At 38.9% G+C, this 25,976-nt stretch overlaps 1 protein-coding gene across 4 annotated transcripts in view; it reads left to right on the plus strand.

Annotated features, from left to right (window-relative positions):
- The window catches only part of lrrc2 (leucine rich repeat containing 2), a 77,901-nt gene that overhangs the window by 25,622 nt on the left and 26,303 nt on the right, over positions 1–25,976 (plus strand). For all 4 annotated transcript variants that reach the window (XM_008103195.3, XM_003216446.4, XM_008103196.3 and 1 more), the window contains 3 exons: positions 8,538–8,745; positions 13,218–13,374; positions 21,572–21,708. In XM_008103195.3, coding sequence (XP_008101402.1) covers positions 8,538–8,745; positions 13,218–13,374; positions 21,572–21,708 — 502 coding nt within the window. The remainder of the gene's footprint in view (positions 1–8,537; positions 8,746–13,217; positions 13,375–21,571; positions 21,709–25,976) is intronic.

The following is a 25,976-nucleotide window of genomic DNA, read 5'->3' on the forward strand; positions in this document are numbered from 1 at the left end:
AATATTCTCAAAGCATACTTTTAACAGCATTTGACCTGACCAAAATGCTCAAGCTTATTTAACAGCACCATAAGATCATGTGTGCTAAAATTAATTTTGACTCTCTCACCAAGACCATAAAGAATAAAACATATCTAATCCCCTGTCTTCTTCAACCGTTTTCAACTGTATGTATATAAAGGTTGTGGTAATAATGTCATACATGGCAGTATATGAAGATTAATAACCATGATATTCTTTTCTAATGTCAAGAAACCGTAGTGCTAACTCTAAGAACTTGTGAAAACATCTGAGCTATGGTTTAGAGTGTAATTTGTAGATAATAAGGTATTATCATAGTCTATGTGTATAAGGCCCTCCACTTGGTCCTTAGATGTGTGGTTGAAAGGTGACATGGCTGGTGCATAAGGTTACAGGACGAACCTACACATCATGAATATCTCACTTATTCTTCCTTTAGATAAAATGTTTTGAGTAAACCTTTACACATATGGATGTGTCTAAAGGCTAGTCCTACTTTTCTGCCTTGTTGCCCAACTGAAAAATCCAAATGTTTTAATACTTGCATTGGATTTGTTGTATTTCACATCCTCCTTGAGCAGTTCATCACTCAGCTGTGTATATTAAGGCGTGCACTGAAGACTTGCATTTGTTTCTGAGCTGGATAAATCAAACTTTGCCAGAAGGCATTGCAGCATAAAACTTGCTAACTTCAGTATTTTCAGTGTTAAATATGGTAGAGTGGAAACTGTATGTTATAAGACAAGGCATAACTCACAGAGGCAGCTTCTAGTTGGCTGAATCTTTGCATTAAGCTACAAAAACCTATTTTATGAGGAATAATTGTACAATCAAGCACATATTAATACAAAATTGGAAATGAAGAGAACTGCAGAAAAACCATGAGAAAAAGAGTATAAAAGGATTCTGTGTTGGGACAGCAGTACATTAAGTAATAATGATGATGATCATCCTCAGCAATATCTTTTTTTATAGGAAGGATGGATGGCTTTTTCTGGGTCAAAATCTGGGGAGCAATAAGATAGGAAGATGTATGGAAAAGGATTAGGAATTAAGGTCATGCATTACATTGCTCTCTTAAGCAGTTTAATCCATCAGAAGAACAGAGTTGGGATTGAGAAACAATTCAAGAAGAATGGAAAGGGATGGAGAAAAAGCAAATTTGGAGAAGATTGGGATTTTTTTTTTTTTGCTTAGCCCAGAAGCTACCATATACCGTTTGGGAATGCCAATCTCTTTAAACCTGATAGGTTAGCACCTGCTACCTGAGTATCTTTTTTGTAGGAAATGCATTACAATTATTTTTAACTTTCATCCTCTATTGATTTTATTCTGGTTTCTAGTGTATTTGAGGTGAACTGCAATGAACCCCTTTATAATTCTTTAGCATATTTATTGTTGTTTGCCCAACACTAGAAACTTGGATGATTGAGTTAATCATTTTTCTCAATCGTATACACTCATATCTCTTTTGTCCCTTTCTCCATGTTGTTTTCCATCTCCCCACTGCTTGACTTCATCACTTTAAGAAGTTTAGGCCCTATCTACACTTCCATGTAATGCAGTTTAACTGCATTAAATTGCATTTTATGAGTGTTCACTAGGGGTGTGCAATTTTTTCCTAAAATCAGTAGATGTACGAATATTTTTGAATATTGGATAAGCGTTGGATAATCCAGAACATTGGATAAGCGAGTGTTGGATAAGTGAGACTCTACTGTACATGCAATTGCTATTTAAAGTACAGTAGAGTCTCACTTATCCAAGCCTCGTCCAAGCCTCTGGATAATCCAAGCCATTTTTGTAGTCAATGTTTTCAATATATCGTGATATTTTGGTGCTAAATTCGTAAATACAGTAATTACAACATAACATTACTGCGTATTGAACTACTTTTTCTGTCCAATTTGTTGTATAACATGAAGTTTTGGTGCTTAATTTGTAAAATCATAACCTAATTCGACGTTTAATAGGCTTTTCCTTAATCCCTCCTTATTATCCAAGATATTTGCTTATCCAAGCTTCTGCCAGCCCGTTTAGCTTGGATAAGTGAGACTCTACTGTACTAGCTTTAGAAAAGCCTGAAGAATGGAAAAATCTCAAATCAATGAATACAATACTATGTATGAATGCTTGTGCACAATATGAAACTGAATTGAGACAACTCTGAAATATTTGTTAAGGATGGATCAACCAAATTTAAAAGACTGTGTTCACAGCTTGGGGATACCTCTGAACCCATTGCTCCAAATGACAACCTAGGTAGATGCAAAGCCCAGGAGAGCTTACTGTCAGCTTCAACTGATAGTATGCCAATAGATTCTGTGCAATGTACAAACTATTGGTTGTTACCTTTAAAGTCCTACATGGTTTGGACATAGGTCTTGTGCAGCGGGGGAGGGGAGAGAGTAGGCCTATCCAGATGGTTTTTGAATTGCAAGTTGTATATCCCTTATGCAGAATTCTGGAATCCAAACACTCTAAAATCTGGAATTATCTAAATGTGTGGCTGAGATAGTAACACCTTTGCTTTCTGATGGTTCAAGTAAGCAAACTTTGTTTCATGCACAAAATAATGGATAAAATTATTACCAGCCTGTTTATGATTTTTTAAAGCAAACATTAATGCTTTTTTTGAGGCAACTTCAGAAAAAGTACAAAAGTAAAGATAAAACTCAGTCTACCTGGAAACTAATGATTTAATAGCAATTTGATAATGACAACTCATCCAATTAAATTATTTTAAATAGCAGAAGTAGTAGTAGCTATTGTTGTTATTTCTTATCTATCTCTCCCCATGGATTAAGTTGGGGAACAAGAACATATTACATAATACAACATATACAATCAGTTAAAAACACATAACATATAATCTAAGGTAAAAGTAAAGGTTTCCCCTGATGTTAAGTCTAGTCGTGTCTGACTCTGGGGGTTGGTGCTCATCTCCATTTCTAAGCCGAAGAGCCGGCGTTGTCCGTAGACATCTCCAGATCATGTGGCCGGCATGACTGCATGGAGCGCCGTTACCTTCCCGCCGGAGTGGTACCTATTGGTCTACTCACATTTGCATGTTTTCGAACTGCTAGGTTGGCAGGAGCTGGGGCTAACAGTGGGCGCTCATTCTGCTCCCGGGATTTGAACCTGGGACCTTTTGGTCCGCAAGTTCAGCAGCTGAGCGCTTTAACGCACTGTGCCACCAGAGGCACAGTGTGTTACCTAGTTGAATAATCTACCTAGTTGAAATAGCAGTTTAAAAGAACTTATACAATCAACACATATTAAAACAAAGAGTACATAATTTAAAATACATGATTGAAAAATCATAATTTAAAAATAACCTGAATAGACTTGCTAAAAAATACTGGTCTTTAATACTACTTTAAATTCAGACAGCATACTCAGCTGTCAAATCTCTTCCGGCAGGTCATTCCATAATCTAGGGGCAGCTGAAGAAAGTGTCTTCTTGGTGACCATTCCCAATATTATTAGTATTAGCGGTAGTTAATTATTTCCCCATTTTAATCCTTATCATTTTCAAATTAATATTTAAACCTAATGTTTTGAGCTTGATTTTGTATGGACTTCTTTCTGGTTTTACTTCTTTCACTATCTGTCTGTGATGAGTCATGGGCCATGTAGTCCCATTCCTAGCACTGTAGTGCCAGATGAAGAGGAAAACTTGGGTTTTTCACCGTCTCAGTCAGATTTGGAACTTTCCCAGCCAGATTTGGGAACCTTGCACCTGCAAGAGATTTGTCTTCCAGAAGTCTGTCAAACAAGCCCTGAGCCTAAATCTCCTGTGTTTTCTCGCCACGAGTTTTGTAAACAACAGAGGGGAGTTCAAGCAGCGTCTCGCAGGAGTGCTAGGATAGCTGCTAAGTATTCAGCTGATTAAGCCTGCTTTCCATGGGAAACTTTAAGGAGTCATGCATCTGGACTCAGAGATTAGCTTTCGTTTCTGGTTCCCCAGAGAACTGCTCTTTGGTGGGAAAACTAGACCCTATTTAGGTGTTTTGCCCACAAAGGGTCCTTGCGGAGTCAATTCGTCAGCTACGGGAGTAAGTTGTGTGTGGACAGCGCGCTCCTGTTTCCAAGCCTTCGTTCCCGTTTTCAGCCTTGTTTACCTCCACGGATCTTGCCTTGTTTCCTAGGACTTAGCCTTGTTTTTCCAGGACTCAGCCTTGCCTTGTTTCCCGGATTTTGCCAAGTAATTCCATGGATCTTGTCCTTGCTTCTCGTTCCTTTGCTGCCTTGTACCAAGCCTTGTTTCAAGTTACTCCATAGCCTCGCTCAAGTTCATGGACTAAAGGACCTTGTCATCTCCCCTCACTTTGCCTGGCAAAGTGAGTGTTTCGGTTATTGGATTACAACTTTGGACCTTAATATTTCATATTGGACATTGTTTCTTTGGACTAATTTTGACCTTTCCTGAAAGGTCTAATTCTGGACTATTTTCTACACTTGTTTTTATTAACTTTATATACTCCTTCAATAAAGATATTAGATAGATTCTGGCCTCTGTGTATGGTTATTGGTGCTCTGCAGCCTGGGTCTTGACACTGTCTCACCATATGTTAAAAGTTTCTGTGTGTATTTCACCTCCTAGCTACTTTTCCTCTTTTGCATCTCTTCAAAAGTGTTTGCATCTCATTAGCAGCACTGGCTTACTGAAGGCTTATAAGAACTTGCAATGCATGATTCTCTTGGGCCTATTTGTATTTGGTAATATTAGGGTGACATTTTGTTGCTTTTCACACTAATGCCTGCATGACCTCTCCAAATAGCCATGGTCTTGCTCATATGAATTCCCTGCTGTGCTGGTGATCTTTTCCTGTTTACATTAGAAACTCCACCAGCAAAATCACTCTCAACAAGAGGCATTGAGTAGGTGACCTTTGGCTTTATGACTATTTAAAACTGTATTACGACTATGTAACATTTCTTTAGTGCCAAAACGGTGTGTCAAAGAACAGAAAAGATCCCTGGTTGCTATACTAGTGGCCCAGCTGTATGACCTGTTAACAGTTTGTAGCTAGTAAAGTGGCATTCTATGCAAGGAAATGAAGTGAATGTGAAGAAGGAACCCACCTCCTCCCCAAATCTCCCCCTAAAAGCTTTAAAATAAAATAAAAACTTACCAGGAGATGGGGGTGGGAGGCAAATAGATCCTGGCCCCCTTCACTTCCTGGTGCAACATTGGTACATGTCAGGAAGCTTCTAGAGAGGCCTAATGGCAGCCCAGTAAGTTTTTATTTTATTTTAAAGCTTTTAGGAGGGAACAACTCATGGGAAAACCTCTTTGTTTTCCCAGAGTGTGGGAACTTAAACCCGCTTCAGAGTGGGCTTCTTAAACCCTCTCCAAAGCAGGTTTAATATATTTATGGAAGTGTCCATAATCTGTGGAACAAATAAGTTTCCTACATACCAGTGGGAGGTCATCTGCTTGCCACCCAAAATTTCCCTTTTGGGGATCTCGGCTATCCATGGGACAAAAGCTTAGGAAGAAACGTTGATTGCACTCCCATCACCAATAGACATTTCTGGGACCCTTTCTTTGTCTTCCTAGCATAGGAAGATGTCTGGAGGTACAGCGCTCGTTGTCTTTACAGCTATTGATCATCTTCTTTGGAATTTCCTTGTCTTTAGCATTCCATTGATGCCCACCCAGGGGTTGACACAGCCCCTGTAGATCTCTCCACGCCCCAGGACCACCTCCACTGGCTCATTGGAAGCCCCAGGGTCTCTCTGCCCAGCTGGGAGGAGATCCCAGATCATGTCATTGCCACCTCCACCAATCAGGGCAAGCACTGGCTAAGGCCTGCCTTTCAACCAGTCAGAGGCTTGGAAAATGCCGACTGGCTTCTTGGGCTGGCCTGACGGGGGAAGGGAAGAAGGTTCAAAACATAGCAATGTTAACATATGAGAACTCTTGTGTATAAAAATGCTTGCTTTATGATTTTGCTTTGTGCTTGTGCCCTTTGAATAGCTCTTGCTGTATAAGTGCCCCTTCTGTGCAGATTGAATAAACACCCCTGTATTTTGCTTTCCATCTGGGGAAATTCCTGATTTCTATCTTGAAACATCAATGGTTAGCGAAGTTTGCCAGGCGACCCTCTATATCTGCGGAACTTTGAAAAACCTCAAATTTCTGACATTCATATGTATGAAAAAAGAGCTAAGATTATTAATGTGGAAGAGAATAGGAGAGGCTGCAGCGATTTATTTATTCCTGAGTTTGCTGAGTTGAGTGAAAATAAGTTTGAACCAACTGAAGTAAGGTAAGGATGAAGGAGGGAAATGGAAAGAGGAGAGAGAAAATGGGGCATTTTAAAAGTAACTGAAACAGTGAGATATGATGCTTCCACTCCAGTTATGGGTGGGGCCTCCACTGGCAGTGTGCCCACCCCATCACTGGAGTTGCAGGGAAGCATCCTAGGATGCTAAAAAAGTCCCATCTGATGAGGTCATGAAAGACAGTAGTATTTCTTGTAAAAGGCTTTGAGAGAATAGTCCATGCATTTTGACCTTTACCTTAGTTTCTATGAGAATTAGAGATATGCCTAAAAATGAAAACATAATATTTAGGCCACTTAGTGATCCAAACAGGCATGCTCAGAATACTCGTAACTCATGCTTTCCATAACTATGCCTAAAAATGAAAACATAATATTTAGGCCAGTTAGTGATCTAAACAGGCACTGAGTGGCATGCTCAGAATATTAACTCCTGCTTTCCATAACTAGCTAATGGCAAGCTAAAAGGAGGACCTTTAATAAAGGAGTCAGCTTTTATGGAACTGAAATTCTTACAAAAGTGAGAAATTGTTCATTGTCTATGGTTTCCTTGGTGCATCTAATCAGAGGCCAAGCTGATTCTTTTGAGATCATTCTCTCTGCAAAGAACTTGTTATATATTCCAAAATCTGAAACTCTGCTTAAATGGGTAATATATCCCTTTCCCCCCATTCTGATTAATTCCTTCTCATATTTATGCATTTGGCTGTGTCGGTTCTTTTTAAAGGGAATTTCTTGTTTAATTCTTCCCAATGTGAAGGATGAGAAGATTTTCATTAAAATTCTGTAAATCTGGGTTTTGGATTAGAAAACCCAAAGCACCTTCAAAAACATTTCTAGAATGCCCTGTAAGATCTCCAGTTATAGTTCTTGGAATCCCTTGTCTTCAGGACAGCACATGGTATGGGTGAGGAGGTTCATCTTGATTGGTGGCAATAGCTCTTCTTTTGAATAGAAGTGGTAGGTTCTAAAGAAGAGATCTGTCAGTAGGCAGAATTATCCCCCTTCCTCTTTCAGTAACACTTTCCAATCTGTTGATCCTAATATCTTATGGTTAGCTGAAGTGTATGCATAAATAATTTCTCATCTTATATTGCTACCATCCATACAGTGGTAGATGACTGTTCTAGGAAAAGAGAAAACAAGAGGGAAGGTTTCCCTCTTTTTCATAGAAAGGATCTAATGCATACTGACACATTATGATTTCAGGGAAACCAAGCAATTGTAAAAAAGGAACAAAAAGTATTATCACCTGGATTGAAGCCAATAAACATGTGAGCCAACATGATGTAGGAGTTTGAGTGTTGGTCTCTGTCTCTGGAGATCAAAGTTCAGTTTCCTGCTCAGTTATGGAAAACCCACTGGGTGACCTTGGACAAGTCACAATGAGTTTGTTTCCTTTCTGTAGAAAAGTTACTTTTTGGACTACAATTTCCAGGCCCTTCAATTAAAATGGTGGCTAATTCCATATTGTTTGGGGGATTTGAGAAGCTGTCATTAAAAAAGACTTATCAATATCCATCTAATGCAGTGGTTCTCAACCTGGGGTACCCAGATGTTTTGGCCTACAACTCCCAGAAATCCCAGCCAGTTTACCAGCTGTTAGGATTTCTGGGAGTTGAAGGCCAAAACATCTGGAGACCCACAGGTTGAGAACCACTGACCTAATGGATACTTTGTCTATGGTTGTGATGATGGCAGAAACTTGGTAGCAATTACATTCAACTCACAAGGAAAGCTTGGAAATTTCTTTAGTGCTTGGTTATTATTATACAACTAAGTTAGTTACGAATAAAAGAAAACACAGGCAAATTCTCAGTTTCAATCCCCAAACTCCACTCCCTCCATTCCTGAAAGTTCTTCCATCCAGCCTCTAGGCCTTCCTGTCCGAGCCGGTTTCTGTTATCAGGTTCTCTTCCTTGCAGGGCCTTCTGATGTTTTCATTGACTTGACCTTGGCTATGGAACTCACGGCATGGAGGTGTTCTGGTGTCTCGAACACACCAGATACTGATCCAGGAAAAATGGCCAAAAAACCAACTGTTCCATATATTACTATGATATTTTTAAAAATGCGACAGTGTTTCATAGATAGCCACAACTTCTTGATGTGTTATTAAATAGTTCTGCATATAAAGGGGAAAGTGATGAATGATGTAACTACAAGTATTTTTGTTGAGGAGAGGTAGAAAGAAGAAAAATGTTTTCATTTGTCCTGTTTCAGGATAAGGCAAGAATGGGACGTTATGCTAGAATGCAGAAGAAAAGGCATTCCACAAGCTGCATATCTGAATAACGGTTTTATAGATGCTAACAGAATTTTGGATAAGCTTGAAAAGAACTCACCACTTGCGACAAAGATTGCCTTGTTGAATGAGACAGAGAAAAAAAGAAACAAGTTTGTTTTTCAACTATCAGGGGAACAGTGGACAGTAAGTACAGCAATTGAATGGGTTCAACATTTGGGCAATTATGAGACTTTTTCACATTATGACTCATTCATCACATTTCAGTATTAGATGTGTCAACTGAAAGCAGGCTTAGTACACCTCAGTTCTTTTGGTTAGTTGTTTTATGTTCATAGTATAGAGTTGGGCAACCTGTGGCTCTAGGGATGATGTTGGACTGCAATCTGAGCTGCACGTAGCCGGCATCGTCAGTAGTGAAGGATGATGGTAGCTCTAGTCCAGTAACATGGGGAAAGAGATGTATTGCCCACCGATTCCCTAACAGCTCATAACTGCATTGGATACAACACTTTTTTTTGCTGTAAATAGCAAGTGTGTGTCTGAAAGCTTTCAGAAACCAAAACAGAAAGGATAAACTTCAGACAACTTCATGTTCACATTTTTCTGTCCATCTTGCTGCTGATGTGACATGGCTTGAACTGATGCAATCCAAATTCTCTTGGGCTTGGGAATGTATTTTAATAGTCTGTTCAGGAGACCCTGCCCCATGATAAAAGATGATACATAGACTTTCTCATGTTACCTTTAGCAACATTGTGACTATTGTCTATGGTTTCTTCCAATGTTGCTAAGTTCATGCCATGGCTTCTTTCCACAATATGATTGGCACTTCTATCAGTACTGTATATAAACATCAAACACAGCTAAGAAGCATGGGAAGGAATCATATTACAGCAGCATCCATGCTGCTAAAATAACAGGCATCAGCATCTGATGCCCACTTATTTATTTTTTATACATTTACTTAAGATACTTGTACCTCGCCTTTCTCTACAAGCAGACCCAAGGTGGCTTACAACACTGATGTTTACCTAGGCTTCTCAACCTTTTTGGTTGTTGTGCTTTGCTTAAGGGAGTGTTCTTTCCAGCAGGACCCACCTGTCCCCAGTATTATTCTCTGACACCAAGTTAAGATGGTCCTTCCACTGCCAGGTATTTGATGGGATGGAATTAGCCAGTGTTTAAATATTGGCATGATGCTAGTTCATTGTATCTGACAATGTGTTCCTCTTGGGATAATATGTTGTTTTATATTATTTGTATTGTTTTTCTATATGCATCACCATATTCATCACAGTTATAGCAGTTTCATACTGTGTCTGGAATTTGTAGGCTGGTGAAGCATTTAGAATTCTCTGCTATAGGTGGAACGGTGCACTAGAACTCCCTAGCAGAGAAGTCTAATTTATAAACGACACATTCCAGGACACTATAGGATAGAGTCATGACAGCTATTGTAGAAAGATACTGTTGTAACTGTATCTGGTGTATGCAGTACTCTTCGACTGATATTCTCTGAGGGAATTACAATATCATGAGCTGGACTTGTGATATCATAACTACCGGAGACTCAAATTTATGGTAATGAACTACAGGATTCTGCATAATGTGGCAGTGCCAAAAGTAAAATGTTTCCAGGATGCTGTTAACCAGGGCAATGAGAAGTGACATCCACAGCATACTTCCAATTGTGGGATGCCTCAGAACAAGCAGTTCAGATAGGAACACCAAGGATTCTCTCCATCTGCTTGTTCTCAAGGCAAGTCATAAGTGGAAGCATACTGCTAACATCATTTCCTAACTCACTGATCTCGAGAGCCTTGGAAAGCTTCGGTCAGAACACTGCCAGGCTTTGAAGGTAGATAAGTGAGGAATCATTGTCCAATATAACTATGATGACATAGCTCAGATATTGGAGTTACAATGATGACACTGGATTTTGGGTTTCATCTTTAACATTTGTGTAGGATAACTGTTATGACTGTTTTAAATCACTTCTCATGAAGACTATCTAAGAAATCAAATAAGTTTATACATATTAGGCTTGTGCACATATTCAGTTTAGTTAGTTTCCTTTGGCCAATCCGGCTTGTTTGGCTGGCCATAACAGTAAAGGCTCAGCCACCTTGTTTTTTTTTGGCCAAAACAGCCAACATGACTGCCGGGCACAGCTTCTTCCTTTCTATTTGAGAGTATGCAGTACATGCCTCCTTAACCCCATTGCTCAAACCCAGACTCCCTTGAAAGAAAGAAATGAAAGACCCCAGGAATTGAAAGGGGAGCCTTATAAGTTCGCCATTGCCACCAATTGGCCAGATCTTCCTGGATCTTTTGGTTGCCTAGCTGAAAACAGATGTTTCTATTAGCCAATTTTAGGGAGGCTCTGGAAAATGGATCTGGGTACGCAGTGAAAATTGGATGCCTAAAAAAGATTGCCCTCCAGCTGAATTACACAAGCCTAATACTTATGCCTATATCCTTCTTTTGGAGATTGGCAAACTTAACTTTGGGTGCTGCCCACATCAGGAAAGAGCCAATATGGTATATTGGAGCATTAGACTATGACTCTGGAGATTTGAATTCCTGCTTAGCAATGGAAACCCATTGGATGACCTTGGGCAAGACACACTCTCGGCTTCGAAGGAAGATAAAGGTCCATGCCCTCCAAACAAATCTTGCTGCATGATAGGTTCTTCTTAGGGTTGCCATGAGTCAGAAATGAATTGAAGACACCCAACATCAACAAAAATTACATTAGGGAATGGTTTCTCCTATGACAATAGAGACCACACATTATATATGTACAGCAACAAGAACTACCCAGTAGAGCTTGCTTCCAAATGCTACTGGAAATATAGTGGGTTTCCATATTGTCTTTTCATTAAAGATGAAGACTGGGCTTCTCTTTGTGGAGTAATTTATCAGCTTCCTGCTGGCATCTATGTAGTGATCGAAGATTACTGAATAATACGAGGGAACAGGAGAGCAGAGACAAAAGGAAGTCTGTGTAAATTTCACTTCCTTTCATTTATAAACCAAATACTAAAATGCCACATAAGCTTGGGCTCAGGGAAAGCATATATTTGGCAGTAAGCATCATTCTGAAAAGCCATTTATAATAGGTTTTCCAGTGTCCTTTACATATTGGTATTTTTCTGCTTTTTCTATTCCCCATTTATTGTTTTTTTTTAACAGTATAAAACTTATTTTAGTACCTTCTAGAAGGATATGTTAACTTTCATGTAAAGGTATTTCAGTTAATCTTTTAAGACAGCAGAACCATCATCACACCAGCTTCCTAGAATGTACCACAAACTGCATTCTGTTTACCTTCCTTTCTTCATTTACTCCTTTAAAAATATTTCATTATTGTATAAACTCAGGTATAAGAAAAGGCAGGTGTCAGGACCAAAATTATGGATGTTGATATGACCCATGCATAAGTTAAGGGTCACTCTTTGTATAGGGAAAAACACCAATATAACTTTAGGGCCAACTGGCCCTGGCCACCATCACTGTTATTTCCCCACACCATCATTTAAAAAGGCCAGAAGTAGAGCCATGACAGAGAGAATAGAGGGGGGGGGGGTCAGTACTTCTTTTATGTTCTCCCAGATTAAGCTCTTGCCTTGGGACACTCTATTTACGACCTTATCATACAGACTGTTGGAATTGCCATGGATCATGGTGAATCCGGCAGTGCCTGTCGGGTTGTATGGAGAACACATTGGCCCATGTCTCGCATCACCTGACTCACCAATAACCCCATCCCACAGAGGGAAGTGTCAATCACTCGACTCCCCCCCCCCCCTTGTTGCTAGTGCAACACAGGACGCCTCCTGAGTTGCTGAGGTGGCGGCATATGCTGATTCTGTGATAGTTTAGCCACGGAGCCACACCGAAAGTAATATTACTTTCACTTAAAAGCAATTTGAGGGGTCCAAAACAGGATTGGGATGTAGTTAGGTAACATTTTGTTGTGTGCTGTCTTTGGGATCTGTAGCAATTTTATCAACAGCTTTTTGGCTATGGGTAAAATCACACAGCTCTTTCAGATGGGACAAATGTGTTACAAAGTTGTATTTGTTGGTGGTGGTTCTATTTTTTGTTAGCAAAGAAAACAAACATCCTTTCTGTTGTCCCAGATTATCTGGAGGCATTTTCTGCAAGAAGCTGCAAGACTTCATTTCCATCTTCAGGGAAGTTTCATCAAATTCCAGTATGTTCCCTTCTTTTGTTTTCATTTTTAATAAAAATTTAGAGTACTATAGTGCATTGATGAAAGACCAGTTATCACTCTATAACTCGAAAAATGTTTTTTTTAAAAAAGAAGATTTATTCTTCAGACCATAGAACCACCTCAGCAAACTACCTTTTTCTTAAAAGAAGAAGAAAAAGAAGAAAAAAACCTTAGGAAAAATCATAGTGCCTTTTGTCCAGGAACAGAAAATATTGTAAAAAATATTGGAGAAATCTTTATCACAAACTTTCTACAACCTTTGGGCAGGTGTGAATTGGATAATGAAACATAGATTCTTTGCATTTTGGATAACCTTGGCCTATATCTAAACATCCCAACAATTTTCTAAATAAAGACCATTGTTATTTTTTTTTTAAAAAAGAAGACCTTACCCTCTGAAATCTTCTCTGCCTAGGAATTCCCAGATTCCCTGAAAGAGCAAACACATCTACAAGAATGGCATATAAACAATACTATGATCTCAACCATTCCAGCCTACATTGCCTTATTTCAGGAACTGAGAATACTAGAGTTATCCAGTAACCAGATCACAGATCTTCCAGCTGAAATTGGTAAGCTGTTCACCCAGATATCTCTATTGTTTGTCTTATGTAGTGTTAAACTGAACTTACCTGCGAAGCAAGGCTTATGGGATCAAGCTTTATTGCTCCTTTTCAACTCATTTTTTTCACATATTTTTGTGAGGTCTGGTAGGCCTGTGCAATCAATGAAAAATGTTTCAATACTCATTACAAAATTAGGGGGTGGGGAAAATCATTTTAAAAGTGTTTACGATATGGAGTCCGTATAGTAACTATAACAAGTTAACTATTTTTTTGTTACTTTTCCTTAAGTAATTGTGTCAATAGGGAAATTTCAGGGTCTCCCTTCTCCCTCATTGTTAGAGCTATTGGAATGAAACTTGCTATGATTATAGAACACATTTATCACTGTTAGCCCATCAAGTTTCAGAACATTTCACTCATCCATTGATTATTGTGGAATTTTCAAAGTGTTTACAAACAACATTTTAAAAAATCTACAAGAGCTATCTCCTTGAATTTTCTGTACATTGGCACAAGCCACAGGGGATCAATCCTTCCAGGTTTCTGAAATATCCATATATCTACTGATTTCTGGGAATTTTAAAAAGTTTTGACAAAATAGTTTTATTTAAAAAAGATACAATAGCTATCTCATTGAATGTTTTTAACCAGTAGAACTTCAGTTTAGGGATTTCTTTCCAGCCCAACGCAGATTTATTTACTAGTATTGAAGTATCAGTCAGTCCTCTTTACAGAATTGTAAACTGTGTGGCTGGCTGGCTACAGAGGGGAAATAGCTCCCCCCTATCTTCACTGGGGCTTTCTGACGTTGAGCAGAACTTTGGGAAATGTAGTTTAGGACAGGGCCTTTTGAATTCTCTGCCATAGGGCTCCTTGCCTTCCCAAACTACATTTCCCAGAATTCTGTGCTCTCTCAGCCTCTTTCCCAGCTCACTCAGCGCATCCCACCCTGCTGCTTTCCTTTCCTCATGGTGAGAGGCAGCCCATCTCTTCTTCATTTAAAGAGGAATGGCAGCCTTTTCTGCTTTATCTCTCTTGCAGTGAAAATAAAAGTGACGTCAGAATTCAAATGAAAAAGAACTGGGTGAATTTTGATTCTTATATTTTTGTGTTGAACCCCCCCCCCCCCCAATTTCTTAATATCTGTTCACATATACAAAAATTACAATGACATATGACTTACAATTTAAAAATGAAGATTTGTACACCCCTAATGTCTGGTCTTATTTGAGAATCAAATTTCCTGAATATTTTACTTGAGCTATAGATCTTTGAGCCTTTTTATAAGACAGCTAGCAATGAAACTCCCATTGCAGTACAGGAAGTCTGTGAAGTATTGCCTGGTAAAGTCAATAATTACATTATATCTGCATCTTAATATGCTGTTCAAAGCACATTACAACAAATATTCAAGTACACATCCCACTGAGATTCTGCTTGAAACAATCAATGCTTGAATGCATATGTGGTTGACGATATGCTTTTAAAAATAATTAGTGGTAGTGGCTTTCTTTTTTCCAGACTAAATGGTACAGGAGAAGATGGGTGGTTTAATGATTTGAGTGGTGGTGGGCTAGGACCCTGTAAGACCAGGGCTCAAATCCCCACTCAGCAATGGAAACCCACTTGATGACTTTGAGCAAATCACACATTCTCAACCTCAGAAGAAGGCAAACTTTGTCAGAACAAATTTTACCAAGAAAACTCTATGATAGATTTCATCTGTGTGATTGTGTGTGTGTATGTGTGCCACACACCTCCAAGTCAGCAAACAGCTTATGGTGATCCGATGAATTGTGTAGTGTTTTCTTAGCAAGGACTACTCACAGGTGATTTTGCCAGTTCCTTCCTCTGAAATATAACGTACATGCCATATTGATGATTAGCAGTTTCCCATCCAAGTACAGTACTAGGAAGCCATAAGTCAGAAACAACTTGAAGGCAAACAACAACAACAAAAACAAATGACACAATGTGACTAAAATGTGTGTGTGTTTTCAAGTCTTTCAGATGACTTTTAACAACTAACAGGTTCAAAGTTTCAGACATCAAACATTCTCTAAAAACTTTCCAAAAGGGTATCGAATTCAACATACAAAAGAGACTGGCCACTTCATCACATAACTTAAATTCCAATGAGTTCTACACTTAAAATCTGGCATTCTGTGGGTCCACTACATTCGTTTAGGTTAAAGTGCAGTTTTTGAGCCTTTTAAACGTTGCGGGCAGTATTTTTCCCCAATGCATCAGGAAGAGGTGAGAAAATGGATTTTTCTCAAAACTCCAGATGTTTTGCCAAATTTTGAATGAAATAGCCCCCATTGCTCTCAGGTTAGAATTTCCCAATTTGTGTGAGGAGAAATTGGGGGAGGAGTTTGGTAACGCTTCTACTTAGCAAAAAAAAAAAAAAAAGCCTTTTAGGATACCTTTTTCCTGCCTTCCATGATTTGTCTGTGTCCTCTGTTGGGAGGGCCAGTGTTGTTGCCATTCCAAATGGGATTCCCTCCCACCCCGTTTCTTCCTTTCTGCTTTTGGGAATTGTTGGAGTTGTAGTCCAAACATCAGCTGAGCCTCTGCTTCTGCCATTCCAAATGGGATTCCCTCCCATTCCTTTTTTCTCCCTCTCCCTCTCTGCTTTTGGGAATTGTGGGAGTTGAAGTATCAAAAAGCAGTGAAAGGGATGTTGGGCGGGGCCAAATGTCTGCAGTGTGGAAACCTCTTCATTGAAAAATATGCAAGACAACTGAGTGCACTAAACAGTGTGATCCCAAGGTAGGGAAAGACTCCTTTTTTATTACAGAATGTAGTTAAACTGAACTCTCTTCTTCCGAACACTTCTGAACACTTCCCAGTGTAATCTGATGAAGTCCCAAATGTTAGTCACATTGGTTTTTCAAAGGATTCATAAATGATGGGATTCTACTAAGGTCCAAATGAAAAAGAATCTAATATAGTTTTAAAGGAATTTTTCTTTGTTTGAAGGAAGACAGTTATGCATTTCTTTCAATTTAAGAAGCTTGTTTTATTATAGAATCCTTTCAGAAACAAGAGAAGTTAATTCACTTAAGTCAGGAATGAAATACAATCAAAGTATGCTTTTCTTTGTACATCTAAAACATTTGCACTTAGTTTCCAGATTTTTTAATAGCCCAGATCATGGGAGAGATTTACTCTTCATTTTCTCAGCTAATTATTTTTAGAATAAACTGCCAGGTTAGATTTCCCATTTATTTATTTATGAACACTATATTTTGTAAATATAACTGCCAGCTGAAAGCAAGATATGTTTTATGAGTAATCTGGAAGCTAAATGCAGTCAAAACTATAAACAAGGGAGAAGGACTAATTTATGTAGATGAAACAGAAAAAAATCAAGCTTTCTTTAATGATATTTTGATCTTTAGGATGAAACCAACCAACAGGTTTAATGGGTCTAAGTGTTCCACAAGGTGGCAGTGGAGAATTGAATAAAAATCAAATCCTTTCCCCAAATTAGATGCTATCTGAAGTTCTCTCTTTTAAAAAGTAGCCTTGTTTTTTTGAGGTGACACATACAAAATGACTTCTTGAGATATTTGTTATATAAAAATGGGGAGAGCAGTTAGCAGCATAAAATGTACTCCAGTCTTGTGTTCTTCAAGAAAGACCTCTTGAAAAATTGGTAGCTTACATACTCTGACTAGCACAATATACCATGATGAACTGCTTATTTCTAATCAAGTGAGTGTATTTTTCAAAAATGTATGAGTTGTATGGTTCTAAAAGTCACAAGTGCTTTAAGCACATCTGGTCTTTTCAAAATCTTTATGCCTATTAGAATAGCCAGAATTTGGATTGAATGGATTTGAATTTTGCATCGTAGATTGACAGACGGCTTGAAGACACATAGTTAGCTACATAGTATTAAACTGCATAGTTAGAGAACACATAAAGCAATTAATTGGGATATATTTTGCATTCACATTGGCAGAAATCCTAGACTGCTGTAATGTAAGTGGAAGAATAGTGTCTGGTAGGAAAGGATATTTTCCCCCTTGTCTCCACCTTTGAAATCAATAGTCTTACTTCTAAGCTTAAGGGTAAAGCATCAGGGAGTGACAATATCCCTCCTGAGATACTTATAATAAATAAGAGTTGATGGACCCAGTTGTAACAGCATTACTCACGTGCATGTACAGTATATCAGAAGACTGGGGCTTCACTATCATTGTTACAGTATATAAGAAAGGGAAAAGATCAGATCCTTAAAACTATAAACCAATGGATACTCCACCACAGACATCAGAAGAGCTACAAATCCAAGAACAAGAGTAAGGACAAAGATCCACCCAGACGAAAGTGTTCTTACCATACATCAAGGGAACCACTAACCACATAGGGAAGCTGCTGAAGAAACATAACCTACAAACTATCAACAGACCAATTAAGAAAATCCAACAAATGCTACATTCAGCAAAGGACAAGAGGGATTCTCTCATTTCTGCAGGAGTCTACTGTATACCATGCAGCTGTGGACAAGTCTACATAGGGACCACCAAATACAGCATTGCCCAAATACGAATCAAGGAACATGAAAGATACTACAAACTAATTCAACCAGAGAAGTAAACCATAGCAGAGCACTTGATGAACCAACCTGGACACAGAATATTATTTGAGAACACAGAAATGCTGGATTTCTCTAACAACCACCATGTCAGAATACACAGAGAAGCCACTGAAATTCACAAGCACGTAGACAATTTCAATAGAAAGGAGGAAACCATGAAAATGAACAAAATCTAGCTATGCATCAATCATGGACATCTATTCATCTTCAACAAAGGATTCCCCCAGGCAGGAAGCAGCCAGGCTTTGAAGCTGCAAGGCCATTAAATGTTAATCAAGGTGAGAAGTTGCAACATTCACACTTGCCTCCAACAGATAAGAGTTCTTTCTTCCAATGTGGATTATCTACAGGTATATAAATTCCACTTTCCTAGTTTCCAACAGACCTCACATCTCTGAGGATGCCTGTCATAGATGTGGGTGAAATGTCAGGAGAGAATGCTTCTGGAACATGGCCATACAGCCCGGTTAACTCACAGCAACTCAGTGATTTTGTCCATGAAATTCTTTGACAACACACACCTTCAGCTTACAAAGCCCTTTTACAAAGAAAATGACAACCTTTACAGATCTAAGCTGCTAACATGGCTTCATTTTCAGATAGCTGCCAAATTGTGGACTATACAAACACTGTATATGCAGCACTCTCCCAGGAGTAGGATGAGTAGAGAAGATGGGTGGACACATTCCCAACACCTTGATTTGTAGTGCCTTGGGAACTTTTTGGTTAGGGCTCTACCTGCTAAAAATGTAGGACCTAGTGGTCACGTTTGTCATAAACCATCATACTGTATATAAAGCTGAATCTTGAATTCTTACTTTATGTCAACAACACCTGATCATTCAAGAACCTGGATATTGACTTTCCGAATGTTACATTTCCATTTATACCTACAACATTTCTATTGTGTTTCATATTGTATAACATTTTCCAAGCCTTAGCTGAACCCCTCTTCCTTCACAGAAGACACAGGGCGCTTCCAGACAGCACCAAAACGCAGGACAAAGAAGTGGGTTTATAAAATGTGGGACCTCAAAGGGAGTCCAAACACAGACCTTTCAGTTCAGCTGCATGGTCCCCTGCCATCCTCACAACTGCTTTTTGAGGGCAGACGAGGGACATTCAGCAGAAGCTTTTCAAAATTCATGCCAGAGATGTGCATATGCACATATGAGGTCCAGCGCATAACGGAGAATTATTTTTTAAAAAACTTCATTCAGATCTCTGACTTCTCCTAATTGTTAAGTCAAGCTATATTTAACATTACAAAGTGTAAAAGACAGATTTTGAGAGAGTTGTATTTCCTTTTTACTTGTGTTTCCCTTAGGCAGCTGTGCCTCAGTTTGACAGGCGATCAGCTGATAAGCTGTTTCAGACTTTTCAGAAACGCATGTGCTCTGGAGGAGTCCACATAGGGGGGAGGGAAGGAAAACATATGTATTTCATGACTGCTGGTATACACAGACATAGAAATGTGTGTGTTTCTCAGGAAGAATTGGGTTTAAAGGGCACCTTTAAATACATGTTTTCCAGCCCTTAGCTTGATTCCTCCCAATTCCTCCCACATGGTGTCTAAACGTCGTTTTAGGCACCCTCCTCCCTTTGACCTGCTTCCTCTCGGGTTTTAATGCATGTGAAGAAGGGCCCAGATTCTCTTCCATCTCACTCATCTTCTAGCCCTTACACCTTTACATTAAGCGATTTATAACTTTCCATGACACCATAGAAGTCAGCAAATGAGGAGTGGTGGTGGTGGAAGTGCTTATGGATAACAGTCAAGCAACAGCTACTTAGTAGCATAAATGACATAAATGTTTCTTTTTCAAAAAGGCTTTAGGTTACAAAACTGGCTTTATAATTATCTCTACTTACAGTTTTCTTAACAGCCACTTAGGAGCTCTAATGCAGCTTTTCTATATTATGAAGCTGCATTTCCACAAAGATAACAACCACTGCCTATTAAAAATTAAAAGCTGTAGTTTAATTACGGGTTTTAATGTGTTTAATAATCTTTTTTCTTAAAAAAAGAAGAAGTAAAAGTGAGAATAAATCATGCCTTCGGATTGACTGGGATGGCATTGTAGCTACTAATTAAAAGTAAAATATTCTCAGGCATGAAATTACCACAGAAACTGGATTTCATTACTGCTTTAACTGCTTCTGCTTTTGTCTCTGAAGGTACAAAAAGATGCTAGTTGTTTAATTCTTTAATTTATGTCCTTTTGTATACATGGAGATATTCATAGCCACTAACCACTTAAAATTGGAATGTTTCAGTTCAGTCTAATTGTGTCCCATTGCTTTTAATGGGAGCAAATTATCTTAAATCAAGAGACATGCCTTGAAGAGCAGCTTCCTTGCAAGCTGAAGTTATACCAAACAGGACTCAGATCTTACTACAATCTCTCTTCTCCGCCTCATTCTCATCCTCATTCTCTCTCATATAGACTTGTATCATCCCAATATGAGTAATTCTAGCAACAATCTCTCTTACTGTTAAATTCAGGTTTTAGGATAGTGGCTATCTTTGCTAGGGGATTCTGGTAGTTGTAGTCCAAAAGGTTTTCATTACGAAACTCTGCCCAATTAGAACATGAATGGAATGCAAAAATGCAAGAGATATTCTTTGTCACATGTGCGGCTTAGTTTACTCTGTCGTTTGATGTTGACCTTTGCTTTCGGATAATGATCATATCTTAAATTTTGACCATTAGATTTAAGAATATATTATTTTGCATCTTTCATAGTTATCTGTATCTAAGACATAGCATACATCAAACCGCAGCTTTTTGGTAAAGTTCTGTTATATCTTGCCTACCTACTGAATCTGAGAATGATTTACCAATGTATACTTTCTTTTTTTCAAATATTCTGATTGGTCTATATAAGTTCTAAATATTAGCATTGTGAAATAGTTTGACCCATATATCTTGGACTGTGTATATAATTATACATGTGGGGTGCAAATTGTTTGAATCCAGTATATTCCTGAGTATGTTTTGAACAACATATACTTAAAATTAGTGTTTCTTATGCTCTGGTTTGTAATGCATTTTGATGTAGCAATAAGAGAAAAACACTTCAACAACCATTTAAAAAAAATAGTATGTTGAAATCTTGTTGATAGGTTGTTCAGGAAGGAAAAAAGGGTATGAGACAGTTCCCTTATCCTTCTTCCCTACAAAATCACTGAACTGCCAGATTTCCATTTGATTTTGTTCCCTTCCCATCAAAAATTTGACAGATAAAACATTTTCTTCTACCTTCTTGAAAATGCTCCCTTTTTGTTCTTGCTATCCATGGAGCACCACCAGCAAGGTGAAACTTCAACGGAGAAAATCTACAGTGTGTCTGTGTTTCTTTGGTTGGATTTTCCTTTCTACTTACCAAGGGTGGAAGGATCTCAGGGTCCCATGGCCCCTGGGATGCCCTTCCAATTTTAAAACGGCATTAACTGGGCAACTGTCTTAATTACTACTACTTTTTAAATGCATGAATTCATGTCAAGTCTATTTTCCTCTCTTTGCTAGAATGACTGTGCTTCTTATTGACTGACTGATAGTTCGACTTATTTTAGGTCATTTATTTTGGCAGGTTCTTTAAAAAAACTGAAAGAGCTGAATGTGAGTTTCAATCGCTTGAAGAGTATTCCCCCAGAACTAGGAGATTGTGAGAATCTGGAAAAACTGGATTTGTCTGGAAATCTAGAACTAATGGAGCTCCCATTTGAAGTAAGACCTTGACATCAGTTTTGGTTTGTTAGTTTTTGGTTTGTTGAGGTTTTTTTATTATTTTAAAAATAACAATAATAGTATACATTTTTAAGTAAACATATGCCATGACAGAAAAAAAATATTTTAATGAAAGAATTTTAGAATCCATGCTAACTGAAAAGATTCATTGTTGGTGAAAGAGGACATAACAGTACGTGTCTGTTTATATATTGTCTGCATTACAGTTCTGCATGTACTTGTATATAGAAGACTAAATTTATCCATGAGGCAAATTGTTCAAGAGTAATTGTACAATAATAATAATAATAATAATAATAATAATAATAATAATAATAATAATAATAATAATAAAAACTTTATTTATACCCCGCCACCATCTCCCCAACGGGGACTCGGGGCGGCTTACATGGGGCCATGCCCAAACACCATATAGTATAACAGAATAAAACAACATATCATAACACAATATAACAGTGCAAAAATAATCAAATACATTACAGCACAAATCAGAGAAAACAAAATAAAACAACATATCAAAACACAATATAACAGTGCAAAAATAATCAAATACATTACAGCACAAATCAGAGAAAGTGATTTGGCCTTTGGCCATAGAAAGCCAAATTATACAGTTGGCTGGATCCATGGCATGCCATATTACAAAGGTGTGGCATATTGAAAGCATGTGGTTGGATACCTAGGCTCTATCAGCAGCAGAAAACCATTTTGAAGAGATTAATGACCTCATTGCAAGGGATTTCGGTGGCATACGCTGGCTTTACCCTACATCACTCATCAGTTTTCAAATGACACCAGTGGGTATCCATGGGTGAAGTAGGGTGGAGTTGGCGCATGCTTCCCGTGTTACTATAGGAAGCCATGTGTTGCACCCCAAGGCAGTGTGAGCACTCAAAAACCAGACAAGAGCCAATATAACACACTATATCATTATTAAAACAATTATAAATCCAAATGAAATTAGGTATAGAGTCTGAGTAAGGAATAGTTCTTTTTTGAAAGTCAATGATGGTTCCAAATGGGTGAAGGGAAAGGTCCAATATTATAATCCACAATGAGAGCTCGATAGCTCTCCCAAAAAATCAAAGTCCATGAGTTAAAACAGGGAAACAAGGCTGGTAGAAAACAGAGTTCAATCCACTGGAAAATACTCCATAACGATCAAGGCAGCAAGTTGTCAAAGCTGAGGCAAACTTGAAACAGGAACAAGAATAACAACTGAAGTAAAGTCAAGGTCTACTTGAGAGTCGTGGCACGGCACGGCCCGACTGGAACTGGAGTACTTGGCTTGGGAATAGGAGCTGGAGACGGAGAAACCTCTCTCCAAGAAAGCAATGTTGACACCGCAAGGAAATCTACTGAGCAAAACACTTTTAACAGATTCTGGACTGTTCAGAATTTAGGGAGTACAAACTCCCAAAACTTTCCCAAGGGAACGCTAACCATTATCCCATCTATTTGCCAGTCTTTGGCTCCAGCGGATTTCTTGTTTTGCACTTCTTTCCCTAGTTACAAAATCACTACAATTAAAAACCCATTCCCAGGCATCTCCTCAACATCTGGCTCTATCTGCGAGGGAGGAATAGAATAATCTTCTCCAATTAGCAAGTCTCCAGAGCCAATATCTTCAGGCACCTGCAGCTGTAAAGGTCCCTCCATGGAGGGTGAAATGTTAGTAAAATTCTCAGCATTTTCTGTGTCAAAATGCAAGTCCTGAAACACTGCAGGCCTTGGTGCCCTGGCTGGCTGGGATCTAACACCATGGATGAGAAGCCACGCAATTGATGCTTCCCTCCATGGGATCAGCTGATTCGGGAGCCAGGCAACATGCTGCATGGAGTGCTGGGTTCTTCATGCCCTCCAATGACATGAGATGACACAGCTGTGTGTCCTGCGGCTGTGTGACAAGGTCATCATTGATACACTGATGTTGGTGACACAATTAGTCTTTCTAAAGATTATTGAGTTGCTTTAGCCAGGAACATTCAGTTCTTTAAAATGATTAGGTGTGCATACTTAACTGAGTGGGTGAGATCTCTACCTAGGTATGTGCATGAGAAGGTTAGAATTGTTTTTGTGTGCCTTGAAGTTGGGGACTTAGGGAGACCCAAGGCAAACCTGCCAGATTTTTTCAGTGTGGTTTTCCTTGGCTTTCCTTTGAAGCTAAGAGAGCTTGACTTGTTCAAGTCCAAGGTCACTCAGTGGGCGTCCATGGGCTGAATGGAGATTTAAGCCCTAGTCTCCTGAGTCATAGTGCAATGCTCAAATTACCACACCATGCTGGTTGTCAAGAGTAAAGTACCCAGGGTTAAAGAGATATGTATTGCACCACCTCCATTGCAAGAGAGAGGGCCTTCTCAGTGGCTGCCTCTTAATTCTGTTTTAATGTTTGTATATTTGCAGATTTAAAATTGTATTGAAATTCTGTTAATGTAATCTGCTTTTGACAACAACAACAACAACAATCCAAAATAGGAGGAAGTCATCATGCTTCAAATGCAGCTAGAAAGAAGGAGAAGTTACTGTTTGGACCCAAAATCCCAGAAATAGCAAGAAATGCCAATTTGCAGAGCACAGCTTTGAACAAAGCAAATATGGATGATATGTTTAACATGATCTGGCATGGAGTAGGGTTTGGAAGCAAATGAAAGCTTCATTCAGTTCTTCTCCTTAATCATAAATGCTACTACTTTCACCATACCAAGTGTCATTTGGCTTCAATAATAATATTTATATGGGAATAGTGGTGTCAGAGAGAAGCTGATTTCCCTCCCCATGTCCATCTAAGATGTGACTTCACAGGCCATGTTGCTGTTTTCATATAGGTGGTCTACTTGTGCTTGAGTGTCCAACCTCTAGCAAATTTTGATATACACTTGGTGGAGGACTGGTTATATTTCCAGAAATTTGTCTAAACTCTGCTGGGGGAAACACTACTGCACCCACTGTGTCTCTGATAATAGGTGCATTTCTGAGAATGTGTTTCCCCTGCTCAAAGTATATTGGAACAGGATTCACTGTGTGATTTTGGACAAGTCAAGCTCAAAGTGTGTTGGAACAGGGCTCAGCCCATAGGATAAAAAAAAAATCTTATATAGCTTCTAACCAAATATGATGCGAAACTGTGAAAAAAATGTGAGACTGTGGGTTTTTGCTTTTGGAATAAAACCTAGTGTTCTTGATAATTCTGGACCCTGAGTTTCTAAGACCTAGGATGCATTTACACTGTACATTTAATGCAGTGTAACACCACTTCAACTGTCATTGCTCAATGGTATGAAATCCTGGGATTTGTAATTTGGTGAGGCATCAATACTCTAAGGTAGAGAGGCCAATGTAGTGGTTCTCAACCTGTGGGCCCCCAGATGTTTTAGCCTTCAATTTCCAGAAATCCTAACAGCTGGTAAACTGCCTGGGATTTCTGGGAGTTGTAAGCCAAAACATCTGGGGATTCACAGGTTGAGAACCACTGGGCTAAAGGCTTCTGTAAGGTCCTTTCCACACAGCTGTATAAAATCCCACATTATATGCTTTGAATTGGCTTATATGGCAGTGTGGACTCAGATAACCCAGTTAAAAGCAGATATTGTGGATTATCTGCCTTGATATTCTGGGTTATATGGCTGTGTGGAAGGGCCCATATTCTCATGTTGGAAGTCAACAACAGAACTCTCAGCTAAAGGGGTTGTTCCCAGATCAAGGTAAAATGAGAGGATTATTCCTTCTCATCTAGGGAGAACGAACATTTAATCTAGCCTACATGCTGCTAGCCAGAAGGTGGATGCAGAGATCAATGAGCCCTGGTGCTACAACAACTGTCAGGGAAGCAAAAAAGCTACCTAAATAAATACAGAGATCCTCTTGAGAGTCTTTGCAAGTTCCAGCAATAAATCAATTACATTTTGCAAATTGTAGCAAGCTGCTGCTGCTTTAGTAATTGAGCTGAACGTCTGAATGTAGTCAATTTCGCTTGTCTGTAGCTGAACCTACCTGGAGATGGCTCTAGAAAACTAGACTGAGTGCAAGGCCTTGAGATCTAACACCTCCCCAAAAATGGGCAACCCCGCCCCCTCTAGATTCCTGGCAGCATACCCATTCTTGTAACAACTGGACATCTCTGACCACTCCTGTGATAACTGGAGGTGCCAGTTCAATGTGAGAGCTTCTGAGATGCATTCAGTGTACAGTAGGGGCCCTTCCACACAGCCATATAAACCAGAATATCAAGGCAGGAAATCCCATAATAT

The sequence above is a fragment of the Anolis carolinensis genome, chromosome 2, assembly GCF_035594765.1.
Source record: "Anolis carolinensis isolate JA03-04 chromosome 2, rAnoCar3.1.pri, whole genome shotgun sequence".
NCBI classification, from domain to species: Eukaryota; Metazoa; Chordata; class Lepidosauria; order Squamata; family Dactyloidae; genus Anolis; species Anolis carolinensis.